The sequence below is a fragment of the Tenebrio molitor genome, chromosome 7, assembly GCF_963966145.1.
Source record: "Tenebrio molitor chromosome 7, icTenMoli1.1, whole genome shotgun sequence".
In the NCBI taxonomy this organism is placed as follows: Eukaryota; Metazoa; Arthropoda; class Insecta; order Coleoptera; family Tenebrionidae; genus Tenebrio; species Tenebrio molitor.
The window spans coordinates 5,246,458-5,266,721 of NC_091052.1; the positions used below are offsets into that span (position 1 = coordinate 5,246,458).

Consider the following 20,264-nt stretch of genomic DNA (forward strand, 5'->3'; position numbering starts at 1 on the left):
CAATATATTTTAATCATAATTATTAATTATGTACATATTTCAAAATGATGTCAGCCAGTTATGAAAGTCAAACACATTATCGTCTAACGTCTATCTTTGGGCATTGTAATGCGTGCGTAAAAACATAACAGATACATTAACATTATATTATCGAGCCAAATAAAAATGTTGCAAGTATTGTGCTATTGCACGAGTACCACAAGAAAAAATTAAAAATTGCAGATTTTGTGATTATTGTTGGCACGCACCGATTGTGTAGAATCCCCAAATTTAAAGTGTTGGGGTAGGCAATCTAGATTGATTAAACCGTACAGATGTAGAAGTCTAGATGTGCGCTTGCGTTCACTTTGATTAAAAATCAATTGTTGCGCATCAGGTGTAGATACAACAATATGAAATCGATAATAAAAAATGGCGCTAGATTTCGCGGCTACATATAAAATCTTAGTTTTAGGTGATTCTAATGTTGGTAAAACATGCATAGTGCATCGTTTCTGTGATGAAAGATATTACGATACTTACATATCTACAATAGGTGAGATTTAAATCAGTTATTATTTTCGCACAATACGGAACATTGTAAATAATAAATTACAAATATTTCAGGGATAGATTTTAAGCAAAAAATTGTTAATCTTGACGGGGTCCCGATTAAATTGCAAATCTGGGACACAGCCGGTCAGGAAAGATTTCGGACTCTGACGACAGCCTATTATAGAGGAGCAATGGGAATTTTACTTTTATATGACGTCACTAACTTAGAATCGTTCAATCATATTACATATTGGCTTCAGAACATAGAGGAGGTCTTGTTCTATGCATTTTAAATTTCCGCCGATAACGTTATTGAAATTGCAGAACGCATCCCCACACGTAATCACAGTTTTGGCTGGGAACAAATGTGAGTCGGCAGACAGAATTGTTGACTCAGACAGTGGACATAAGGTAAATATGTAGGGTCAACAGCGAACGATTAAAATCAATCAATGCTCACAGATTGCGGAACATTTTGATCTGACCCACTTTGAGGTGTCCTGCAAGGACAACGTCAACATTGAAGCCTCTTTCATGACTTTAGCGAGAAAAATTCGTGAGAAACGGGAACAAAAAGTGAGTCATCTCTTAGCGTGGTCACGCGAGTTAACGTCGTTTTTCAGGGATATGCCCTGCATGAACCAATCAAAGAAGAAAAACCAGATCTTCTGAAACCCAAAACAGAGCTTCAAATTCGTGCATGTTCGGCATGTTAAATTAAAGACTGCAATCATATTATTGTCAATAGTTTTTTTATTGAGCTATCAAATAAGTATGTGGTGTAAACTGTAAGCAAAGCTTTAACAAGATGTACCTATACGTAAACACATACACGCTCAAAAATGTTAAAAATGTATAAAATATAATTATATGTTAAAATTGGTATCGCTTATCGTGGACATTTGTAAGTATTGTAGAAATTATAACTGTAGGGAAAACTGTAGAGGCGTGTCGGTTCCTTTCCACCGGTTGTATCATAGGTAGGTTTTAAGTGTTGAATGTTAAAATTGGCAAACAAAGTGAAAATGTTCTCTCCAAGAGAGCAGAATTCCTCATAATGATAAAATATTTATTTGATAGCATCAGTATGGGTAGTAAAATCCTCTCCGTATGCGCAATTTATTTCTTCCTTAAATTTTACCAAGATCGTCAGCATCGTTAGCAGTTTACAGTACGTATTTATTTCCTGTACCCATTACATAGCAATAACCCGTTTTTCAGTTCGGTTACGTCTCCACCAAAAAAAAACAATCTTGATAAAAGCATTGTTACGATATACTAAACGGTTTGTACTAGTGAGAACGCACAAAATATCACACGCAGATGTATCACTGGGTATATTCGAACGTTTTACATAAGACTAGATGAAAATACTCTCGAGAAAATTATCAGTAGGTTAAATGTAAGTCTTTCAGCTTGACTTTTTACGTATTACTTTACTAAATGTAAAACGAATGAAGATACTCAAATAAATGTTTCTTCTTTAGTAAGACTGATATTGCTTAACGTTTATAGCAAAGCTAAAATCTAATTAGTTGTTATTATATAATGGTTATACAATTTACACGGTGATATGCATAGCTGCGAAGTTAGTGGCTATTGAATTCATGTGGAAATTAGACTGTGACCTGCATGTGTAGGAGTAATCACGGTAAAATTGTAATTAGTAGCTTCTAATCCTCGACGTGCATACCGCTGGACATGTTTTAAGTACGAGGCGTGTTTCTTATAGTTGAACTCCAAAGTGCTTTAAATACAAATCTATACAATATTCACAAAATTCTATCGGTGCATTATGAGTTAGGCACATCGAATTTATGAGATTTGTTTGATATTGCTTGCTGGGACCATATTGAATTGCGCAATTAGCATTTTAAAAATATTGTGATACAAATGAATGTATAGCAAGAGCAAGTTAATGTATGAGAATATATGTAAAAAGTAAAACGTCGTCTCATTCCAACTCTCTACCCGTTTCTCTCATTAATTATTCGTGAGACTCATCGAAAACCTATAATTATGTTTCCATGGTTCGTATTATTGTACACATAAATTACCGATTCGTAACACTCCAATCACGGAAAAATGAACAGCAACAAGTTTTACGAAGATTATGAAAAGCTCAAGACAGTTGGACAAGGTATAATCTATCAGTTTTGTCAAATCGTCTACGATTTCGTTTTGTTAGGAGCATTCGGAACAGCGATTTTGTATCGACGTATAAATGACGGGAAACAAGTGGTTATGAAAGAGGTTTTTCTCATGGACATGGACAACACGGAAAAGAAAGCCGCCCTGAACGAGGTAGAAATTCTGTCAACATTAAATCATTCCAATATTATTAGGTAGGCAAGCAAGATAATTGATAATAACCGGCGCCTCCACCAAAATTGAACGCTCCACTATTACAGATATCTGGGAAGTTTCCAAAGGGAAGGATCATTACTGATCATAATGGAATATGCAGATGGCGGCAATCTGGCTCAGTTGATAAATGCCAAGAAAAATAAAAACGAAACGTTTACGGAAAAGAGTATGTTGAATATTATTTCACAAATAAGCGCAGCCATTAGCTACATGCACGCAAATAAGATACTGCACAGGTGAGTCATAATTTCTCGTTGGTTGGAACGTTGGGATTTTAATTTTAGAGATTTGAAATCTGCGAATATATTTTTGAACATGAACGGTGTCGTACAAGCTGGAGACTTTGGTATATCAAAAATGTTAAACACGAGATCGCAAGCCAAAACTGTTGTCGGTACTCCCTACTATTTGAGCCCAGAAATGGTAATATGTAATCATTCGTCTTTTTGTTTAAAATAACAACTTTTACAGTGCGAGGGTTACGACTACAACGAGAAGTCAGATATTTGGGCAATGGGTTGCATTTTATATGAGCTAACATGTTTGAAAAAACCTTTTGAAGCGATGACTCTACCTGTACTAGTGCAGAAAATCACCTCCGTAAGTCTGCTGTACATAACGGGTGGACAAACGAAAGTTTTTATTTTAGTGCGAGTATAGTGACATTCCTAAAATGTATTCGGACGATTTGTCACAACTGGTACACTCCATTCTTCAAAAAAAGCCAGCTTTAAGACCGTCCGCTAAATACATTCACGACACATCAATCCCAAAAATTGTTAAAAAACTTCAGGCTGAAAGTATCGATTTGGCTGCGTCCATCAGTTCTACGAATCTCAGGTGAGTTAATAGAATTCGAGAGAGTAGATAAATAATTCGAATTTGAGAATACCACGAGAGCGATCGATTTTATACAAAATTTACGATTTTGGAGAGGATCAGAAAATAGTTCCGCAAGAACTGCCTCACAAAATAATCGTAGATTTCTCAGTAGGTTCCAGTCATCAAATTGTGATCACATCAGGTAAATAGGTATCACTCGCGCAAATATTTTGAAGAGATAAACGCCACTTTTATAGATCATATTGTTTATACTTGGGGTGAAAATAAATTTGGGCAACTGGCTTTGACTGATGGATCCCGCAGTAGAGCGTATGCTTCGTGTGTCACACTTTTACAAGGGGAGACAATTAAAAAGTACTTTACAAAACATCAGAGGAGATTACAATAAGTTTATATTTGTAGTTGTGCGGCTGGAAAGGGGTTTAGTATATTTCTCAGCGAAGAGGGTGTTTTATTTAGTTGTGGCGATGGACAACAGGGTTGCTTGGGTCACGGAAATTGGGATTCCCTCCCAAATCCTAAGATAATAGGTTGAAATGTGAATTGCAAATTTTTTATTAATATAACAACACCACTCTAGATGCGCTAAGGCATGAAACGATTTCTCAAATATGCTGCGGCGACGAGCACGCGGTTGCTTTATCATCTAATGGAAAAGTATTCACTTGGGGTTCGTCGAAAAACGGTCAACTGGGACAAGGACACACGCAATACAGGTAAGAAATGTGACTGTTATATCACAATTAAAATTATATGTACAGGTGTACACCTTTAGCCATCAAACTGTTAAACCTGACAAAAATAAAAAACATTTTTTGTGGCGAGAACGAGAGTGTTTTGTTGACAGTGAACGGACAAGTGTTGGTCAGCGGTTGTAATAATTATCGCAAACTCGGAGTCCCGGAGCAAGATAAAGTAACATTATTCACTCCCGTTTTGTTCAAAGAGAGAATAAAATTCGTCTCGGTTGGATCAAATCATACGATGATGCTGACTGAAAGCGGTACGATAATCGCGTTGGGGAGAAACCAGGAAGGTCAGTTTGGAAAAGGAAATTTCACTAATTACACCAATCCACAAGTTATTAAATTAAGAAATAAAATTACGGTTTGTTGTTTAATTTCTGCAAAACGTGCAATGAAAAATTCATGCTTCAGATGATCGCGTGCGGGTTAAATTTCACCGTGGCTGTCGATAACAAAAATGTGTTGTGGTTTTGGGGAGCGTCTTCTAAAACATTCAAGAGTAATAGCGTAACTAACACGCACAAAAATATGAAAAACAGTAATTCGGTGTTGCCTCTGACGAGAAACGTCCATGACGATACTGTTGCGATTACGGATTTCGGTTCGGACGAGAGCGTGAAAGAATCCGTTCCAGAGTGCGTAAAAATTCCGCAGTCAATACTAGCGTGAGTTTCTTGAAGTAAAGGTTGACAAAAACGCAACGCATTTTGCAGGTTTTATTCGTCCAAAGGTAACATTCAAGCGGGAAATATTATTTATGTGGTAGACATAAAAGTAAAATCCAATCATTTATTTCTGTTAACAAATACAACTGTTCCTCCACCTATTCAGCAATATACAGATAATGACGTACATAACAGAGATTCTGTGAGTGATTGATAATTATTTTTGTCTGTTTCTTATGTAATCAATTATGTAGATGTCAGGAGTGGACGGTACAACAGTTGCACCCACAACTTTAACAAATTTACCCAACATGATGTAACACCACATTATATGTATAAATAAAACAATCGCATCTACTCTAAATATAAAAATCATTGACAAAAGTGGTGTAGCTAAAATGTTATTGTAAAATCAAAAAATCGTTATAATTGTTTAATCATTAAAGTGCTAAATTTAAAACACCATATACAGATTTTAAAAAGTAATAAATTATCTTGCTACTTGTTTTCATTATACTTGATACCTTTACCCTTTTTCAAGCTGGTTTTAGCAGAATAGACCTTTCTTTTTCGTTTTATGTGGTTCCAGGGATCCATTTTCACACTAAAATGTTAGAAATTATTTATTGTTTTGAACAAATTAATTTACTGACTCTTCAATTTTGGTTTCTATGTTCCCATATCGTTTGACAAAATTATCCCAAAATATTGATTGTCCAAACACATTCATCATTGACTTATTATCCACATTTCCAGCCTGAGATTCATCAAATTTTTCAGTTATTAAATCATCTAGATTAAAAAAATATAGTACACATCAAACAAAAACCTGTGTTTACTGTACCTCGAGAAATTAGGCCTTTCTCTAGCTTATATTCTTCCAACTCCCTGTCTTTTTTCTGAACTAGATTGTAAAGCATATTTTGGCGCTCCTCCAAATGTTTAACAGTTTGAATTAAAGGCACAGTGACTTCCTTTAAAAACTGTACTTTCTTTAATACATTTTCTCACCATAAAATCAAAATACTTACTACTTCAGATGTTGACTTGTGAAAATGAAAATTGAACTCTATTTTAAACTCAGCTTTTGAAGATCTCAGAATTAACTGCAACTCATCCTCAGTTTTAACTACTTCAACATGTTCAAGACTAGAAATATCATTTATCAACTGAGCAACTTGAGACACTGCTTCATCAACTTTGATCTCAAATAACGGATTGAATTCCTACAATACATTCAATGTAGGTATCACAGAACAACTCTCTGGTGGGTATATAAAAATGTAAGAAGTGTTGGGGGGTTTACCTGAAATTGACTCAACAAAGTTTCTTTTGAAATGTTCTGTATCCATATATTTTGCAAATCTGTCACATAAAAATCCAAATTTTGGTTTGTTACCAATTTAATCATGTAAAGGTCGTCATTATGTTGAAAAGATTTCCACATTATTCGTATTTTGAGGTTATTATTTTTTTATGAATTTGGTAATTTGAGGTTATGTCTATTATGCCATGACAGTATTGACAGTTGTGATCTTCAGTAGGTCTTTGCGCATTCGAATAATTTCTCTAATAAATAATAAAACCATCATTTAATACTGCGTTTGCAAAATAGAATAAAAATTTACGGATGCAATAAAATATTTAACTAAAACTGGCGACAAAGCCAAAATGGATAATTTTAAATTGTTTTATCGAATTTCAATTACTTTCCATTAAATTAAACTACTAGTCGGAGTAGTTAAATAACAACGGATATTTGAACTACTTTCAAAGTAAAGAAGTTTTGTGGCTTGTATTTTATGCATGTTCTTGCTGGTGTTTTTTTACAATATAATAGCATTTACTTAAACTGTATAACATTTAAGTGAAAACATGAATGTCACGGAAGATTTTATAAGTATTCAAGGAATATTTCTTAATATAGAAAAAACGGCAGGCCCTCTTGCAAAAATTAGATATAAAGGAGGTAGTCAGCCTAAGGTAACACATAACATTTAGATTTCATTACACAATAATTGTAGGCAATGAAGTTACAATTTTGAACATAATAACAGACATGAAGAAATTACTGTCATCAAAAAATTACATCAAAGACAATAAGATTAACACCATATTTGACACTCAACTGATCGACATTTGCATGTTTTTGATATTTAATACAGATCTGAAGAAACCCTTGGATGAACCAGGATTTGAGCACTTGATTAATATAATGCCCCAACTTTCAACTTGTGTTCTAGCAAATATAATTATTGGTCTTGATTTAAATTACCAATATTGTAGAGCCTTACACAGGTTTGACTTGGAGACTACTGAAGAATTTTTAGTTGAGATGATTCCATGTATAAAAAAATGTAAACCAAGAATTCATCTTAAAAATGCTTATGAATGTTTGAAGTTGATTGTAGAAAAAATATCAGTTTCAACAGAAAAGGTAGGTATTAATTTTTATCCTATTAAATAAAATTATTGACTAAAAGCTTTAGGAAATTGATGGTGCTGATAAACTAACAGATGTTGCATCTCAAATGTTATTAAATCTAACAGGGTTACATGGGGAACAAATTCAAAATACTAAAATTGACTCAGTTTATGAATGCATGGGTCATACTCTGCTCAATTTATTAGATTTATTATTGATGTGTAATGAAAGAAATGGTCTTTTAGCTAGACTATTAGATAAATTGTTAAAAACATGTTGTTCTGTAGTGGCAGCTGTTACAATAGATGTTTTTTGTTCTTGGGCTGAGGTAGGAGTCATTATCTAATTTTCTCAGATATACAATTTTTTTATTACCAGGTTGAGCATAATAATCAAGTACTTCAAATACAAATTGCTGAAAAGAGTTACATGTTTATCGAAAAGTTCCACAAACACTCTCTTGCAAAGGAATTAATTAGTATGTTAGGCACCATAGCAAAAAAGCCTCTAAGTGTTAATGAACTCATACATAAGGCTGACGTTTCAACTATGATAATGATGGTGAATAAAGCAGATGACACCCAAAAGCAGTGGTTTACAGCATTACTTAATACACAAGTTTTGAACTGCAAAGAGAGTATTAAGTGTGTGGACAGGTGGGCTCATCTTTGCACTATAGGAGACGTTTCGCGCCTGCTCAGTATGAGCACGCTCATTAAAGACCCTCGTGCTATGAAACTAGTTATTAGATGCGCTTCAACATTAGACACCGAGGATTTAATTTTAGCCACAGTGCGCCATTTCTATCAAGATGGAATTTACAACAATTTGAATGAAGATATACAGTTGCAGCTGGTCCTGCTTTTCAACAAAATAAAAGATAAAAAGAATACAACAGAATTTTGTAAAGACCTGTACTTATTGGTTCTGCAAAATTTTGAAAAAACACTTTCATATATTTTTGCCGAGTGTTTAAAAAATACGTTTTATACTTACAATTTGGAGAGTATCTGGCCTCATCTCGCTAAAATAATAACAATAGATGAAATTGGGTTGAAAGTGTTAAAAAGAGAAATTGATATCAATGTACCTAATGAAGATAACTGTAAAAATTACTCCGAATTGTTTAACGAACTAACAAAAAATCATGTATATTCTGCCGAAAGCATGATCCTAAATGTGCTTCTGCCCATGCTTCTAAAAGCATATGAGGGGCAAAACTATGAACTTTTGAAACAAGGATTACAAATTTTGATGGTAATTTTAACACCAACTAGTGTAATTAAAATTAGTACATTGTATTGCAGGATATGAAAGAAAATATTGATCTAAAAGAATCGACTGATTATCTGTTTCATTTTCTGTTTGATTTAATGAAGAATTGTCGTTGTGATTTTACTAATTTTGATGGATTGAAACAAGAACTTGTCAAGAGATCTGCAGATTTTGTGTTGAAGTATTGTCGCCTTTCCAGCACATTTTCTTGTTCAGGTATAACGCTGTACTCTTACGAGATATATTTTTTGTTTTGCATAATCATAAAAAATGCAATTAATTGTTTTTTCAGATAGAACAGTAAATACAGAAGATATTTTTGTGTTGTTTTACGTAAAGCAGTTAAGTGAAGGGGGTAAGAAATCTAACGCGTTGACACATTTCTTTCCAGTTAATTTTGAAAATCATGCGGAAACTGTTGCTTACATGATAAAAGTATAATTTACATTTCATTTACATGAAATTCCATTATTCTCTGTAAAATATATTTATAGATTTTGCCGTTGTGTGTAACTCCAGAGTGGGTGATCATTTCGTCTGCGTTGCAGTACTCGTGCGGTACAGAAAAAACCATGGAATTACTGTGTGATGTAATAATTTTGTTGTGTGAATTGATAAAAAGCCAAGACACAAAAACAGACGAAGTCGCACGTATGCTCAATGCTTTGAAATATTGTCTTCAGAATCTCGGCGTAACAATTAAGGTAGTTTTTCTAAAAAAGAAAAAACAGAATTCGTTGAGTGACATTTTTTAGGAAACTCTACAACCTAATGTACACAGTTTACAAGAAGACGTTTGTATTACCAGACACATGTGTCGTCTGTTGAGAGAAATTCCCGCTGGTAAAATAAAAAGTGAAGAGGGATTGTCTTTAGCGAGCGTTTTAACAGAAGCCTCCCTAGTGTCTTTAAGAACAGATAAAAAATTTGTTTGTCTTGTATCTTCTATTAATGAATCTCGCATCTGTAAAATGTTGGCACAAAAAATACTGAGTTAATTTTTATTGATATTGAAAAAAATATAACAAATATTTTCACAAATTCATGTTATTATTAATTGGCTTGAGCAATGGAGACAACAGTGCGAATGCTAAAATTTAATGAATAAGAACCACTTTATGTACATTATCAATATTTACCTTTCCCCTTTGTGCATAAGGTGGAATGCTTCATTAATCTGGTCCATCTTCAAATTGTGAGTAATAAATTTATCCAAACACATGACTTTCTTATCTTTACAGTATTCTTCAACCAGTTTTGGGACGCTATCGCGACTTTTCCACCCTTAAAAGAGATTTTTTTTTTCTGAAAGCTAATTAATCTTATAATGTTACCTCCAAAAGCAGTTCCCTTCCAAACTCTTCCAGTCACCAATTGAAAAGGTCTTGTGCTAATTTCTTGTCCTGCACCTGCAACTCCCACAATTGTAGACACCCCCCACCCTTTATGACATGACTCTAAAGCTGCTCTCATTGTGTGTACATTTCCCACACATTCAAAAGTGTAATCTAGACCACCATCAGTTTTTTCAATTAAGACCTCTTGAATTGGTTTCTCATAATCTTTAGGATTGACAAACTCATTAAAACCAAATTCTTTTGCTACAGATTAAAACTTGATAAGTAATTATTATATGAAAAATAGTGTGCTTAGCACCAATTTCAAATTTGTCTGGATTGACATCTACACCAATGATCCTGGATGCTCCTGCAACTTTGCACCCAATACCAACTGCCAAACCTACAGCTCCTAGACCCCACACAGCACAAGTGCTCCCTTTCTCCACTTTTGCAGTGTTCAAAGCTGCACCATAGCCAGTAGGGACACCACATCCCAAGAGGCATACTTTATCCAGAGGTGCTGCAGCATTCACCTTTAACACAAAAAAAAAATGGTTGGAATTTATCTTTAAAAGCACTATTTGCAATGGTTTTGACTATTGCAATCTGTTATCACTACTTACCTTGGCAACAGAAATATCAGCAACAACAGTATATTCACTAAATGTAGAGCATCCCATAAAATGGTATATAGATTTACCATTGCATGTGAATCGTGATGTACCATCTGGCATTACCCCATGTCCTTGGGTAACTCTGATTTTTTGACACAAATTAGTTTTAGGTGACTTGCAAAATTTACATTCTCCACACTGAGGAATGTATAAGGGGATGACATGATCACCTTTTAATAATAATAATGACATTAAGGTACACAATGTGTTGGCAACACAAAATACCTGCTTGTACATTTGTGACACCTTCTCCTGCACTTTCCACAATGCCACCCCCTTCATGCCCCAGTATCACTGGGAACAATCCTTCTGGATCTTGGCCTCCTAGAGTGTAAGCATCTGTATGACAAACAGCGCTAAAAAGAATTTTTATTCTAACTTCATGCGCCTTGGGTGGGGCTACTTCAATTGTCTCGATTTTGAGGTCTTCTTTGGGGCCCCAAGCAACTATTGCTTTGCAAGTGATAGCCTAAAATACAAGATAGATACACAGAAAAATGATTAAAAATAGATTACCTTGTTTGCTGTAGCCATGATGGCGATTTTTTCCTCAACGTTGTAGTTGAATTAAATTGAGAGACGATGACGATAATTGCCGGCGAAGGATAACCTCTAACCTTGATTAGTTGATAAAAAATTATAAAACACGGTTATAAAGCAAAGAAGGATGGAAGATATAACTTTGCCTTATTTAAAGAGAGAAGACAATTGTTTTGTGAAGCACTTGAACTTTGGCGGTAAATTTAAATTAAACGTAAGAGGATAAAACTTTTGTTTGTGGATTCTATACGGATAAAAAACGAAATAAACGTGTATATTATTACAGCAAATATATTTACTAAACAAAATAATTTTTTATTATGTATTATGCAAATAAAAAATAACTATCAAAGATTTGTTATGAAAATAAATGTGCAATGACATTTACACACAAAAGTGTAATAATAAAAGCGTAAAGTGTAGTGACTGTTTGAGTTCTTCGATTTTAATCAGTTAATCTGGTGTAGAGTTATAAATTTAGAAGTAAAAATACATATTAAGTTGGCAATAATGCAGTTACGACAGTTGGTAGCAAAATTTTAAAATGGTTTTTTGAATTCGCTTATTTTAAAACTGATAAAATTTGTTAAAAATTTGAGTGTTTATTGCATTAAAGACGGATAAGACATGTCCACTTTACATTAATTATACACCATAGTGCCCATTAGTTGATTATAAACTTTTCAAATCTGACATTATATCGGGTGTTATGGAAGTCCACGTAATAAATTTAAGCACCAATAGGACTCGTTAAAATAAAAATAAAATTATTTTTATCATTTTTTTCGCAAATTCTTCAAAACAGTGTTAAAATTAGATATAATTTTAACCCTAAAATTCATACATGCTCATGTGTTCACACATCCATTGATAACGAAGCACGAAAAAAAAAATACTCGATTAAAATACTGGAATGAAAAACAATAAAAACTGTTAGTATTAGAACAGTGATCGTTCTTTCTTCAAAAAAACTGTGAAGTTTTTATGGCACAAAAACATTTTCACTCACTCTTTCGTTTCAGTTGATGATTATTCTATAAGCAAAGTGCCAAATTAGGGGTTAGGAAAATGTAAAAGAAATATTTGATTAAAAAAAGATCAATATGTAAAAAATGTTTATTTTATAGAGTTCTATTGGTGATTAAATTTATTACGTGGACTTCCGTAACACCCTGCATACTATTTTACCTGCATAGGTATATTAATTTTATTTACATAAAAGTGGCATAAGAAATATATCTACACATGTAAAATGTATTTTTTGTACAGATTAATGTAAACGTCTTAGAAGAACTTTGAGAAAAACTCCTTAATTCAGATAAAATTCTTGAAAGCAAAAATTTTAGAATCCCAGAGCATGAGTTAGAAATTAGAAATTCCCGTGTTAAATGTTTTCCTTTATTCGTCTCTAGAATTATTTATTTGAAAATTTCAAAGGACATTAATCATTATCCTTTTGGGTGTTTTCCCGGCGCCTCCACCAAAATCAATAAATCAACCCTTAAAATGATATTTAAGAACTAAATATTGAAGTATTTAAACTAAATTTAAGTTTTATTTTAAATAAATATTTCACAATTTATCTTTTGAGTTCAAGTAAAAATAAATAACAAAAAATAAATACAGATTTACTAATTATTTTATCAAAAAATACAAACATATTACATGCTCAAGTGACATATCGTCATTATCTAATTTCTAAAGATGTATCCTTTAAAATAGTAGGTAGTGAGATGTAGCATCTGTTTGCCTCTTTTCTCTCGTCAATCCTGTAAATCAAGTGTTGTTACATTTCCTGGATTAAAATACTTAAACAGTGTGTCGCTTACTTATCGTTTTTAAACTCTAAATCTTGAATCGTTTCTGGAAGTGGCATTCCTTTAGTTTCTGGTAAAAACAAAATAAGAGCTGTCTCGACAAGTGCGGCAACTCCTAGTACGATAAGTGGTAAAGATGGCGAAATATCTTGCATGGTAATAACCATGGGAGCAATCATCGAACCCATTCTTGAAAACATCACAGACGTTCCAACTCCCGCGTTTCGTACTGTTGTTGGAAATAATTCCCCAGTAAATAAGTACAAAGCCGGCATCGAAATCTAAAATTAGATTAATTCAAACTCAATCAATACAAAATGGCGATCATTACCGATAATCCGACAATGCCCACTCCTGCTAACACCACTCTCGGCCAGTCCTGGTTGTAAACCCCTGCTGGAACTGCGAGGATGCCAAAGAAACAGATGGCGGTTAAAATGTGGGCTGAAGCTATGGTCAAACGTCTTCCAAAGCGTCGTATGATGCAGACGCAAAGAAGAGTCCCAGGAAAAGCCACAAAACCACTAATCGCTGCTGTAAAGTAAAGATTGCTACCTACTTTTCCCACGTACTGAGAAAAAGCGTAGAACGTTACTCCAGCAATTAGCCTGAAAGGATTTTATATAACAGCAAGCTCGTCTGTGACGGTTTAATGAACTGTACCAATTGATGTACAATAATACATTTCTTCTCGCCAGCTCCCTTGTGGCAAATAACGCAGAAAGTGTTGCCTTGTTTTCGTTTTTTAAATCGGGAGCCAACCCGTTGACCACAACTTGTACTTTCTCTGTGTCCATTCCATTACATTTCGCCGCATTTTGAAGAATATCTATTGCTTCTTTTTTATTTCCTGTTGCCAATAACCATCGAGGCGATTCGGGAACAAACCTAAACAATTTACAAACTTGAACGATATAATTTGCCAACAATAAAGACGTACCACAAGTAAACAATGTAAAAGGAAGACAACAATGACAAAGCTAAGTGTAAATCTCTCCACTCTCTATACAAATAAGCCAATCCAGCCATAATCGAGTTTCCAAATCCGTACGGAATTTGGTACAGAATTGGTACAATACTTCGCCATGTTCCTCCAACAACTTCCATGCACATGACAAATGAGGTCACAATTGTTCCTCCATTGGCAACAGCCAAGAGAAATCGCATTCCTATAAATCCCCAATACCATGGGATTCGTGATGCTGCTATTCCGAAAAGAGATTGGAGCACAATGCAGATTAGCAAAGTTTTTTTTCGACCCTGTCGATCCGCAAATATACCAAAAAATATATTTCCTGCAAAATTACATGTGAATAAAATCAAGACCAAATAATGTTGTGTGATTCCCACCTATTAGAACGCCAAGCATCAAAGTAATTTGTGAAACGTCAACTAATCTCTTGTTGTCACAAACCAAATCCCATTCTGTTATAATACTTGTGTGAAAAATGGTTGTATTATATTGATAACCGTTTGCACAAAATTTAACCGTGTCATTTTCACTGTTGAGACTTTGACAAAATCCAGTGTTTAAACCTTCCTAAAACAATACAATGTGGTATTTGTCTAAACTAAATGAGTAACTTACGTGTCTCAGTAGTGAATGATTGTTTTGTATCATTTTTAACCAACCATTTGTTGAATTGATCGAGAGTTCAGATTTGCACCAAAACTGTGTTGGTGGTGCTAAAAATACAATACTCATTTGAAACCAGGCGATGGGGAATTTCAGTAAAGCCATTAAAGTAGAAATTTTGAATTGCCATCGACCAAAATTGCCAATGGTGGATTGTATTATATCTTCTTCCGGTTTCTCTTGATACTCATTATAGCTTTCTGGAATAAAAAAGAATAATTAGATTTCAAAATTCATTTTTACTTTTTACAATAAAAATTAAAAGTCATAATATAGGTATGCATATGTTTATTTAAAATATTAATAGATGACGTAAAATAAACACCTTCACTTGAAAGTGGAAAGAAATAAGAGTCTGATAATAGATACTTCATGTGAATTGTAAAATGATTTGCCGCAGGTACTTCAAGTTACGTGATTGAAGAAAGGATGACAAGGTATAAAATAGATTAGAAAGATAATTAATTAGTACTTACCTAATTGAGGCATATTAATAAATATTGTAGAAAAACGTAAACCACATGCGATAGAGGAACTCGGAAATCAACTGTTTTAATTTAAACGCAGAAGAGAAATTCTATGTTGAAGTGAAAGTCTGGCAATATTTGAATCTACATGTCATAAATTATCTTTATTAAATGGATTTGAATTTAATTTATGTTAAAATTTTTCACGGTTATGTATGTGTAGGTTAATTACAATTAACTAACAACCGTAATAATAATTTATTTTGATTTTTATAGCGGATGGTCACAATATAACCAAATTAAAATTAATGACGTTAATCTGAATTAATCATTTCTTCCGTGTGATAATTCGCGATGAAAAGTTTTATGTAATACATGTAAAATCGATCAATACTGCTTGAAAGATCTTGAAACGTGCTCGATTTGTTGACCTTTACTTCTTCAATACACTTTCACCTGAGCGCATCTCACCATGCCCTCGTTTTTTTGAAAGATGGAACGTCAATTTGATTTGCGTACATATTTTATGCAGTTTAAAATATGTACAAATTTTTGCGGGGGTTTTTGTCATTCCTTTTGAAAATTTACACATGTAAAACAAGTTGGAAAAATAAATGGAAATTGAAAACTGAAATATTCGGCTAAGTCATGTTCTTAAAACACGAATATATCTTTAGAACATTTGATCGTTATTTATGCCACAAATAACATATAGAGCATAGCAGTGTACTTGCATTAAAGCAAAACCACAGACATTCTAACTGTACTTGGGCTAATAGGTATTGCCCACGCCATTTTGTTGTGCAATTTGAAAAAATAAGTAAAACAATTATTAAATAATTACAGATTATGTTTGAAGACAATCAGAACATTGGATGTACTTTTTAAATTTTAAATTAAATTAATATTATACACCTAAATATTTATATCTAACTAGGAGAGTTGCCAGGATGTGCGACGGCTTTTTGAACAAAAAAAATCAGGGTAGTCGCCTTAACTACCCATATAACCACCCTGAAAGGAAACTCCCCAGCGCTCGTAAATTTATGAAAAAAAAAATGGTGAGTCGGTTGGTTAAAGGCATTAAAAATAAAAATTTTAAAACCTAATTTGATTTAAAAACAAAAAAACTATAAAGAAAGTTACAGTAATTCGTTTTATGTCTTTCAGTAATAAAAAAAAAAACTCCGGCAAGAAGATTCGAACGCGGAGCGTAGAGCGTTCAGGCTGGCCCACCAGCGCGTGAAAGGTGTCAAAATTTGCAATTTTTTTCTCGTAAACTTACGAACGTTTGGGAGTTTCCTTTCAGGGTGGTGATATGTGCAGTCGGGGCAAGCATCCTGAATTTTTTTTGTTCAAAAAGCCGTCGCACATCTGGCGACCTCTCCTTGTACGATCAAATCTTTTTTTCAAATAAATTCTGGTTGTTAAACTGAATTCTGATTTTTTTTAACTGTTTAAAGTATCTGTGTAATAAATAGAAATCGGTTTCTTCCACATCAGTTCCCTACGCATTTCTTCTTTTTTTTGCTATATGGTGTAACATGAATAACAATGTCATGAATATGTAACCCAAATTACACCATGAAACAATGATTCCAAGTAATTCTTTGTGAAAATTATTATATTCAGGTACGAGTACATAGTAAATGCATAGTCCCGTTATTGCGATGCAGTGAAGTATTTTGTGTACGTGTATTTTGGGTTGCATATAAATCAATTCAAAGTAATCACTTTGAGAACAAGTACCAGTAAAATAACTAAACTTCGTCCAGCGAGAGAATGGGAGATTTTAAATTGTAGACTTTGTAGGCCAACACTACAAAATGCACTAGAATACATTAATTAGAGCATAATTTCAAGGCAAAAATGTTACTGCTTGAAGGATATATTTCAAATTTTGCGGGCCCAAGGTACTACTCTCTCTACGTAGAATTTAGTGACAACCTATAGCAGGTTTTCGGTTCAAATAGTTACATACGATTGTTTCAAAGACACCAGAAATATTTCTTGATTGAAATAGGAGCCGTTCGTTTCAAATTTAAATACAAGTTTCTTTATATAAAAAGAGATCAAAAGCCTGATATAAACTGTTCACAAATTAATTTTCGTTTTATTAATTGTTGAAAAGAAGTATTGTTTTGACACAATTTTATTACCTAAGGGGAGAGGCTAACTTAAAAGTTCTTCGGAAGAGTTGGTAGCAAAAACTGAGTGAGCTAAAAAATAATATATGTATTACATACTTTCGCTACGGAACAAATTACAACTAATTATAAATAATAGCTATTTATTATGAAAGTGTCTTATAAGGCAAACAAGTCACGAAAAAAATGTTTAGCCACGAGAGCTTGCTCGAATGGGCTAATTTTTCTTGAGTGAGTTATTTACTGTTAAGGCAGTAGTGTAATACATAGTTTTATCCAACACCTTCTTCTGTAACAATTCTTTAAACATCATCAAAACCCAAAAATTTTATAGAGTTAAAAAGTGGTAGCCTATGAACTGGTTGCCATGTGGTTGCTATGACAAATTGTTTGTTTGCTTACAACAAATTCATTACTTATTTGAGAAAAATTTTGCAAAAAAACTGCTTCGCACTCGAAATATTGATCGAAATGGAAAGAAAAAATGAAATGAAAAAAGATGTTGCTTAATTATAAAAACAGTTATGGGTTCATAAGTCCACTAGTGTTTTATAGACCTCATAATATATTCAAAATCGACATTATTATGACTTCATAATAAACAGGTGTTGGATAAAAATTATTTTTCTCTTAGTTCCATCCATTCACGTGCGAAAATTTTTACTCTTAGTAAATGAAACCCGTCTACATTTTTTTTTATGACAAGATAACAGCAACAACTAAATATATTTTCGACATGATCAACTACAAAATGATAAAGCACGACGCACCCATAACTGTGTTGATTTATTAGAAGTTGAAGAAGAATTTAATAATCGTTAAATATGCCATTTTTGTCATGTAGGTACATGTTGAATTCTATGTTTTTTTCTTAAAAACATATTTAAGAATTTCCTCCCACATGTATTCTATTTTTCACTGCCGAAATTTACACTGTCATTCCTGCTATACAATAAAATGAAGCCAGTACAATCGATTCCCGTTAACTTGTTTTTATAAAATCTCATTGATAAACGAACATAATTAGTAACGATTGTTGATTTTATAAATAAATAATGGGCTTGGAATTTTTGTATTTCATTAGTAAAGTCAAATTCGTTTCTGAATTGACAAGATGTTTGATCTTGAGTTTCTAAGATTATTCTCGTCATTCTCTAGAATAGATAATACGAAAAGGTCGAATACAAAATAATACTCTTTAGTCTCAACACAGCGTACTTTCTGTTTGCAAATAAATATTTAAAGAAATATCTTTGTGCTTATTTGAGCCACATTTAGTATATACATATTATTTAATTTCCTTGATCAGTTCTGCGCATCCGTTTCCTTCATTTTTTTATTAATAGGTATTCCAAAAACCACTATTTAGTCCATAAGAATGTCAGTTATGAACCTCGATATGCATGTATATAATTTAAACTACTTTTATAGTGATTTTTAAATACCTGTTGTTTTTGATACATGTCTCTGATTTTATAATACCCTATTTTGTTTGAAGTACACCCGATATGAATTTATAATTTGTGTTCAAAAATAATTTGAAAACAATTCCAGTTTTCACAATTTGCAAGGAATGTATTAATTTGAAAATCCGCACTCTATTTTCCTCCCTTTCACATTTATGACACGTACACACAACTTCATACAAAAATAAATCAATAAAAACTCTCGGAAGTATCATTAAGAATTACCGCGCCTCGTAAAAATAAACAAGATAATTCCTCTCAGATTCTTTTTTGATACGCATTCGCAACAAAATCTGCGAAAGAGCTTATATAAGAGAGAACAAACTCAAAGTCATTCACCCCATAAGGTTGAAGTCCGCAATGCTCAGCTGTTCTGAAACAAACTTCGATCATGGTATATTGCCAACGGTGCACACTTTGCTTTATAACGCCGCGCCGCCATCCTACGAATAGAACTTTGGTGCTATTTTTGGATTATTAATCTGATATGTTAAAAATGTTACATCACGATGCGATTGTCCCCGTTTTGCTGAGCGGAAAACGGGCCAAATTCATGAATTATTCGTTTGTCAATGGGTCGCGAGATGTCCTTTTCGATGATGGGACGGGGGCTATAGTCTGGAAATAACGATGCCACATGTAAACATTAATGTCTTAAATTGTCATAAATCAGCAATAGATCTTTATAAAAGACTTTTATTGTAATCAATTTTAATAATGTTATCACGAGATTATCATTAACAAGGAATGTTGAGCGACCGTATGCAAAATAATAGCTCCGCAATGGATAAAAATCATGATGGGCGTCCTATTAAAGTTTATGTGACGTCTTCGGAAAATCGTAAATACGGCGGTTATACGACCTACGTGTTGATTTATCTGTTCTTTTATAGTTTCGATACAACTAACCATTTCAGATGGTCCACATTACACACGTCGACTCTACAATGTAAAGAGCTGTACATTATAAAACATCAAAATAATTGGGTTTTTGTTTTTTTAAGATGTCCTTTCCATTATTGCGGTTCGTGGTCGACTCTGCTACCCTTTTTCATGTAAAACGCACACTCCGCCCCGGTCGGGATGAATGAAACCCATTCATTTCAAATTAATTTGGGTGTCCACAAAGGGTTGGTTCGGCTGTTTTCCTTCTGGTAGTCGTCGTGTTCGGCTCGATTTCTGTTGCTCGGAGTGTCGTAAACACTCCTCCACTTGTTTACGTCTTCCTCCCCAAAGTCCTTTAAATACAGGGACAACAAAAATTGGAAGATACCTTACGTTGTTGTTATCAGAAGCGGCATGTAAGTGCGTCGCGATGATGT

General features: G+C 33.5%; 6 protein-coding genes across 6 annotated transcripts; 3 read left to right on the plus strand and 3 right to left on the minus strand.

Annotated features, from left to right (window-relative positions):
- The first annotated feature begins 148 nt into the window (after positions 1–148).
- On the plus strand, positions 149–2,481 carry LOC138134415 (ras-related protein Rab-13-like). The gene is made up of 5 exons (XM_069052674.1): positions 149–535; positions 607–806; positions 859–945; positions 997–1,110; positions 1,158–2,481. Exons 1-5 carry the CDS (start codon positions 412–414, stop codon positions 1,248–1,250), a joined length of 618 nt encoding a protein of 205 aa, XP_068908775.1. The 5' UTR covers positions 149–411; the 3' UTR covers positions 1,251–2,481.
- A 105-nt stretch (positions 2,482–2,586) lies between these two features.
- On the plus strand, positions 2,587–5,488 carry niki (nimA-like kinase). Its single transcript, XM_069053081.1, has 13 exons — positions 2,587–2,674; positions 2,723–2,879; positions 2,946–3,137; positions 3,186–3,324; positions 3,373–3,501; positions 3,551–3,741; positions 3,789–3,925; positions 3,981–4,098; positions 4,147–4,274; positions 4,325–4,460; positions 4,506–4,851; positions 4,902–5,155; positions 5,204–5,488. The coding sequence occupies exons 1-13, from the start codon at positions 2,620–2,622 to the stop codon at positions 5,367–5,369; spliced, it is 2,148 nt and encodes a 715-aa protein (XP_068909182.1). The 5' UTR covers positions 2,587–2,619; the 3' UTR covers positions 5,370–5,488.
- On the minus strand, positions 5,194–6,694 carry LOC138134683 (non-homologous end-joining factor 1-like). Its single transcript, XM_069053084.1, has 5 exons — positions 6,462–6,694; positions 6,187–6,381; positions 6,000–6,138; positions 5,809–5,947; positions 5,194–5,759 (listed from the first exon to the last, which is right to left on the minus strand). Exons 1-5 carry the CDS (start codon positions 6,600–6,602, stop codon positions 5,654–5,656), a joined length of 720 nt encoding a protein of 239 aa, XP_068909185.1. The 5' UTR covers positions 6,603–6,694; the 3' UTR covers positions 5,194–5,653.
- A 151-nt stretch (positions 6,695–6,845) lies between these two features.
- Positions 6,846–10,076, plus strand: LOC138134680 (uncharacterized). Its single transcript, XM_069053080.1, has 8 exons — positions 6,846–7,124; positions 7,180–7,592; positions 7,645–7,908; positions 7,959–8,837; positions 8,888–9,071; positions 9,148–9,290; positions 9,350–9,559; positions 9,611–10,076. Exons 1-8 carry the CDS (start codon positions 7,031–7,033, stop codon positions 9,851–9,853), a joined length of 2,430 nt encoding a protein of 809 aa, XP_068909181.1. The 5' UTR covers positions 6,846–7,030; the 3' UTR covers positions 9,854–10,076.
- Fdh (alcohol dehydrogenase class-3 Fdh) lies at positions 9,843–11,536 on the minus strand. Its single transcript, XM_069053083.1, has 7 exons — positions 11,386–11,536; positions 11,095–11,338; positions 10,819–11,039; positions 10,512–10,728; positions 10,190–10,456; positions 9,995–10,139; positions 9,843–9,945 (listed from the first exon to the last, which is right to left on the minus strand). Exons 1-7 carry the CDS (start codon positions 11,401–11,403, stop codon positions 9,909–9,911), a joined length of 1,149 nt encoding a protein of 382 aa, XP_068909184.1. The 5' UTR covers positions 11,404–11,536; the 3' UTR covers positions 9,843–9,908.
- Positions 11,537–13,024: 1,488 nt separating this feature from the next.
- On the minus strand, positions 13,025–20,176 carry LOC138135734 (organic cation transporter protein-like). The gene is made up of 8 exons (XM_069054585.1): positions 15,339–20,176; positions 14,815–15,062; positions 14,577–14,766; positions 14,167–14,521; positions 13,890–14,114; positions 13,558–13,834; positions 13,239–13,507; positions 13,025–13,178 (listed from the first exon to the last, which is right to left on the minus strand). The coding sequence occupies exons 1-8, from the start codon at positions 15,349–15,351 to the stop codon at positions 13,097–13,099; spliced, it is 1,659 nt and encodes a 552-aa protein (XP_068910686.1). The 5' UTR covers positions 15,352–20,176; the 3' UTR covers positions 13,025–13,096.
- Positions 20,177–20,264: the final 88 nt, after the last annotated feature.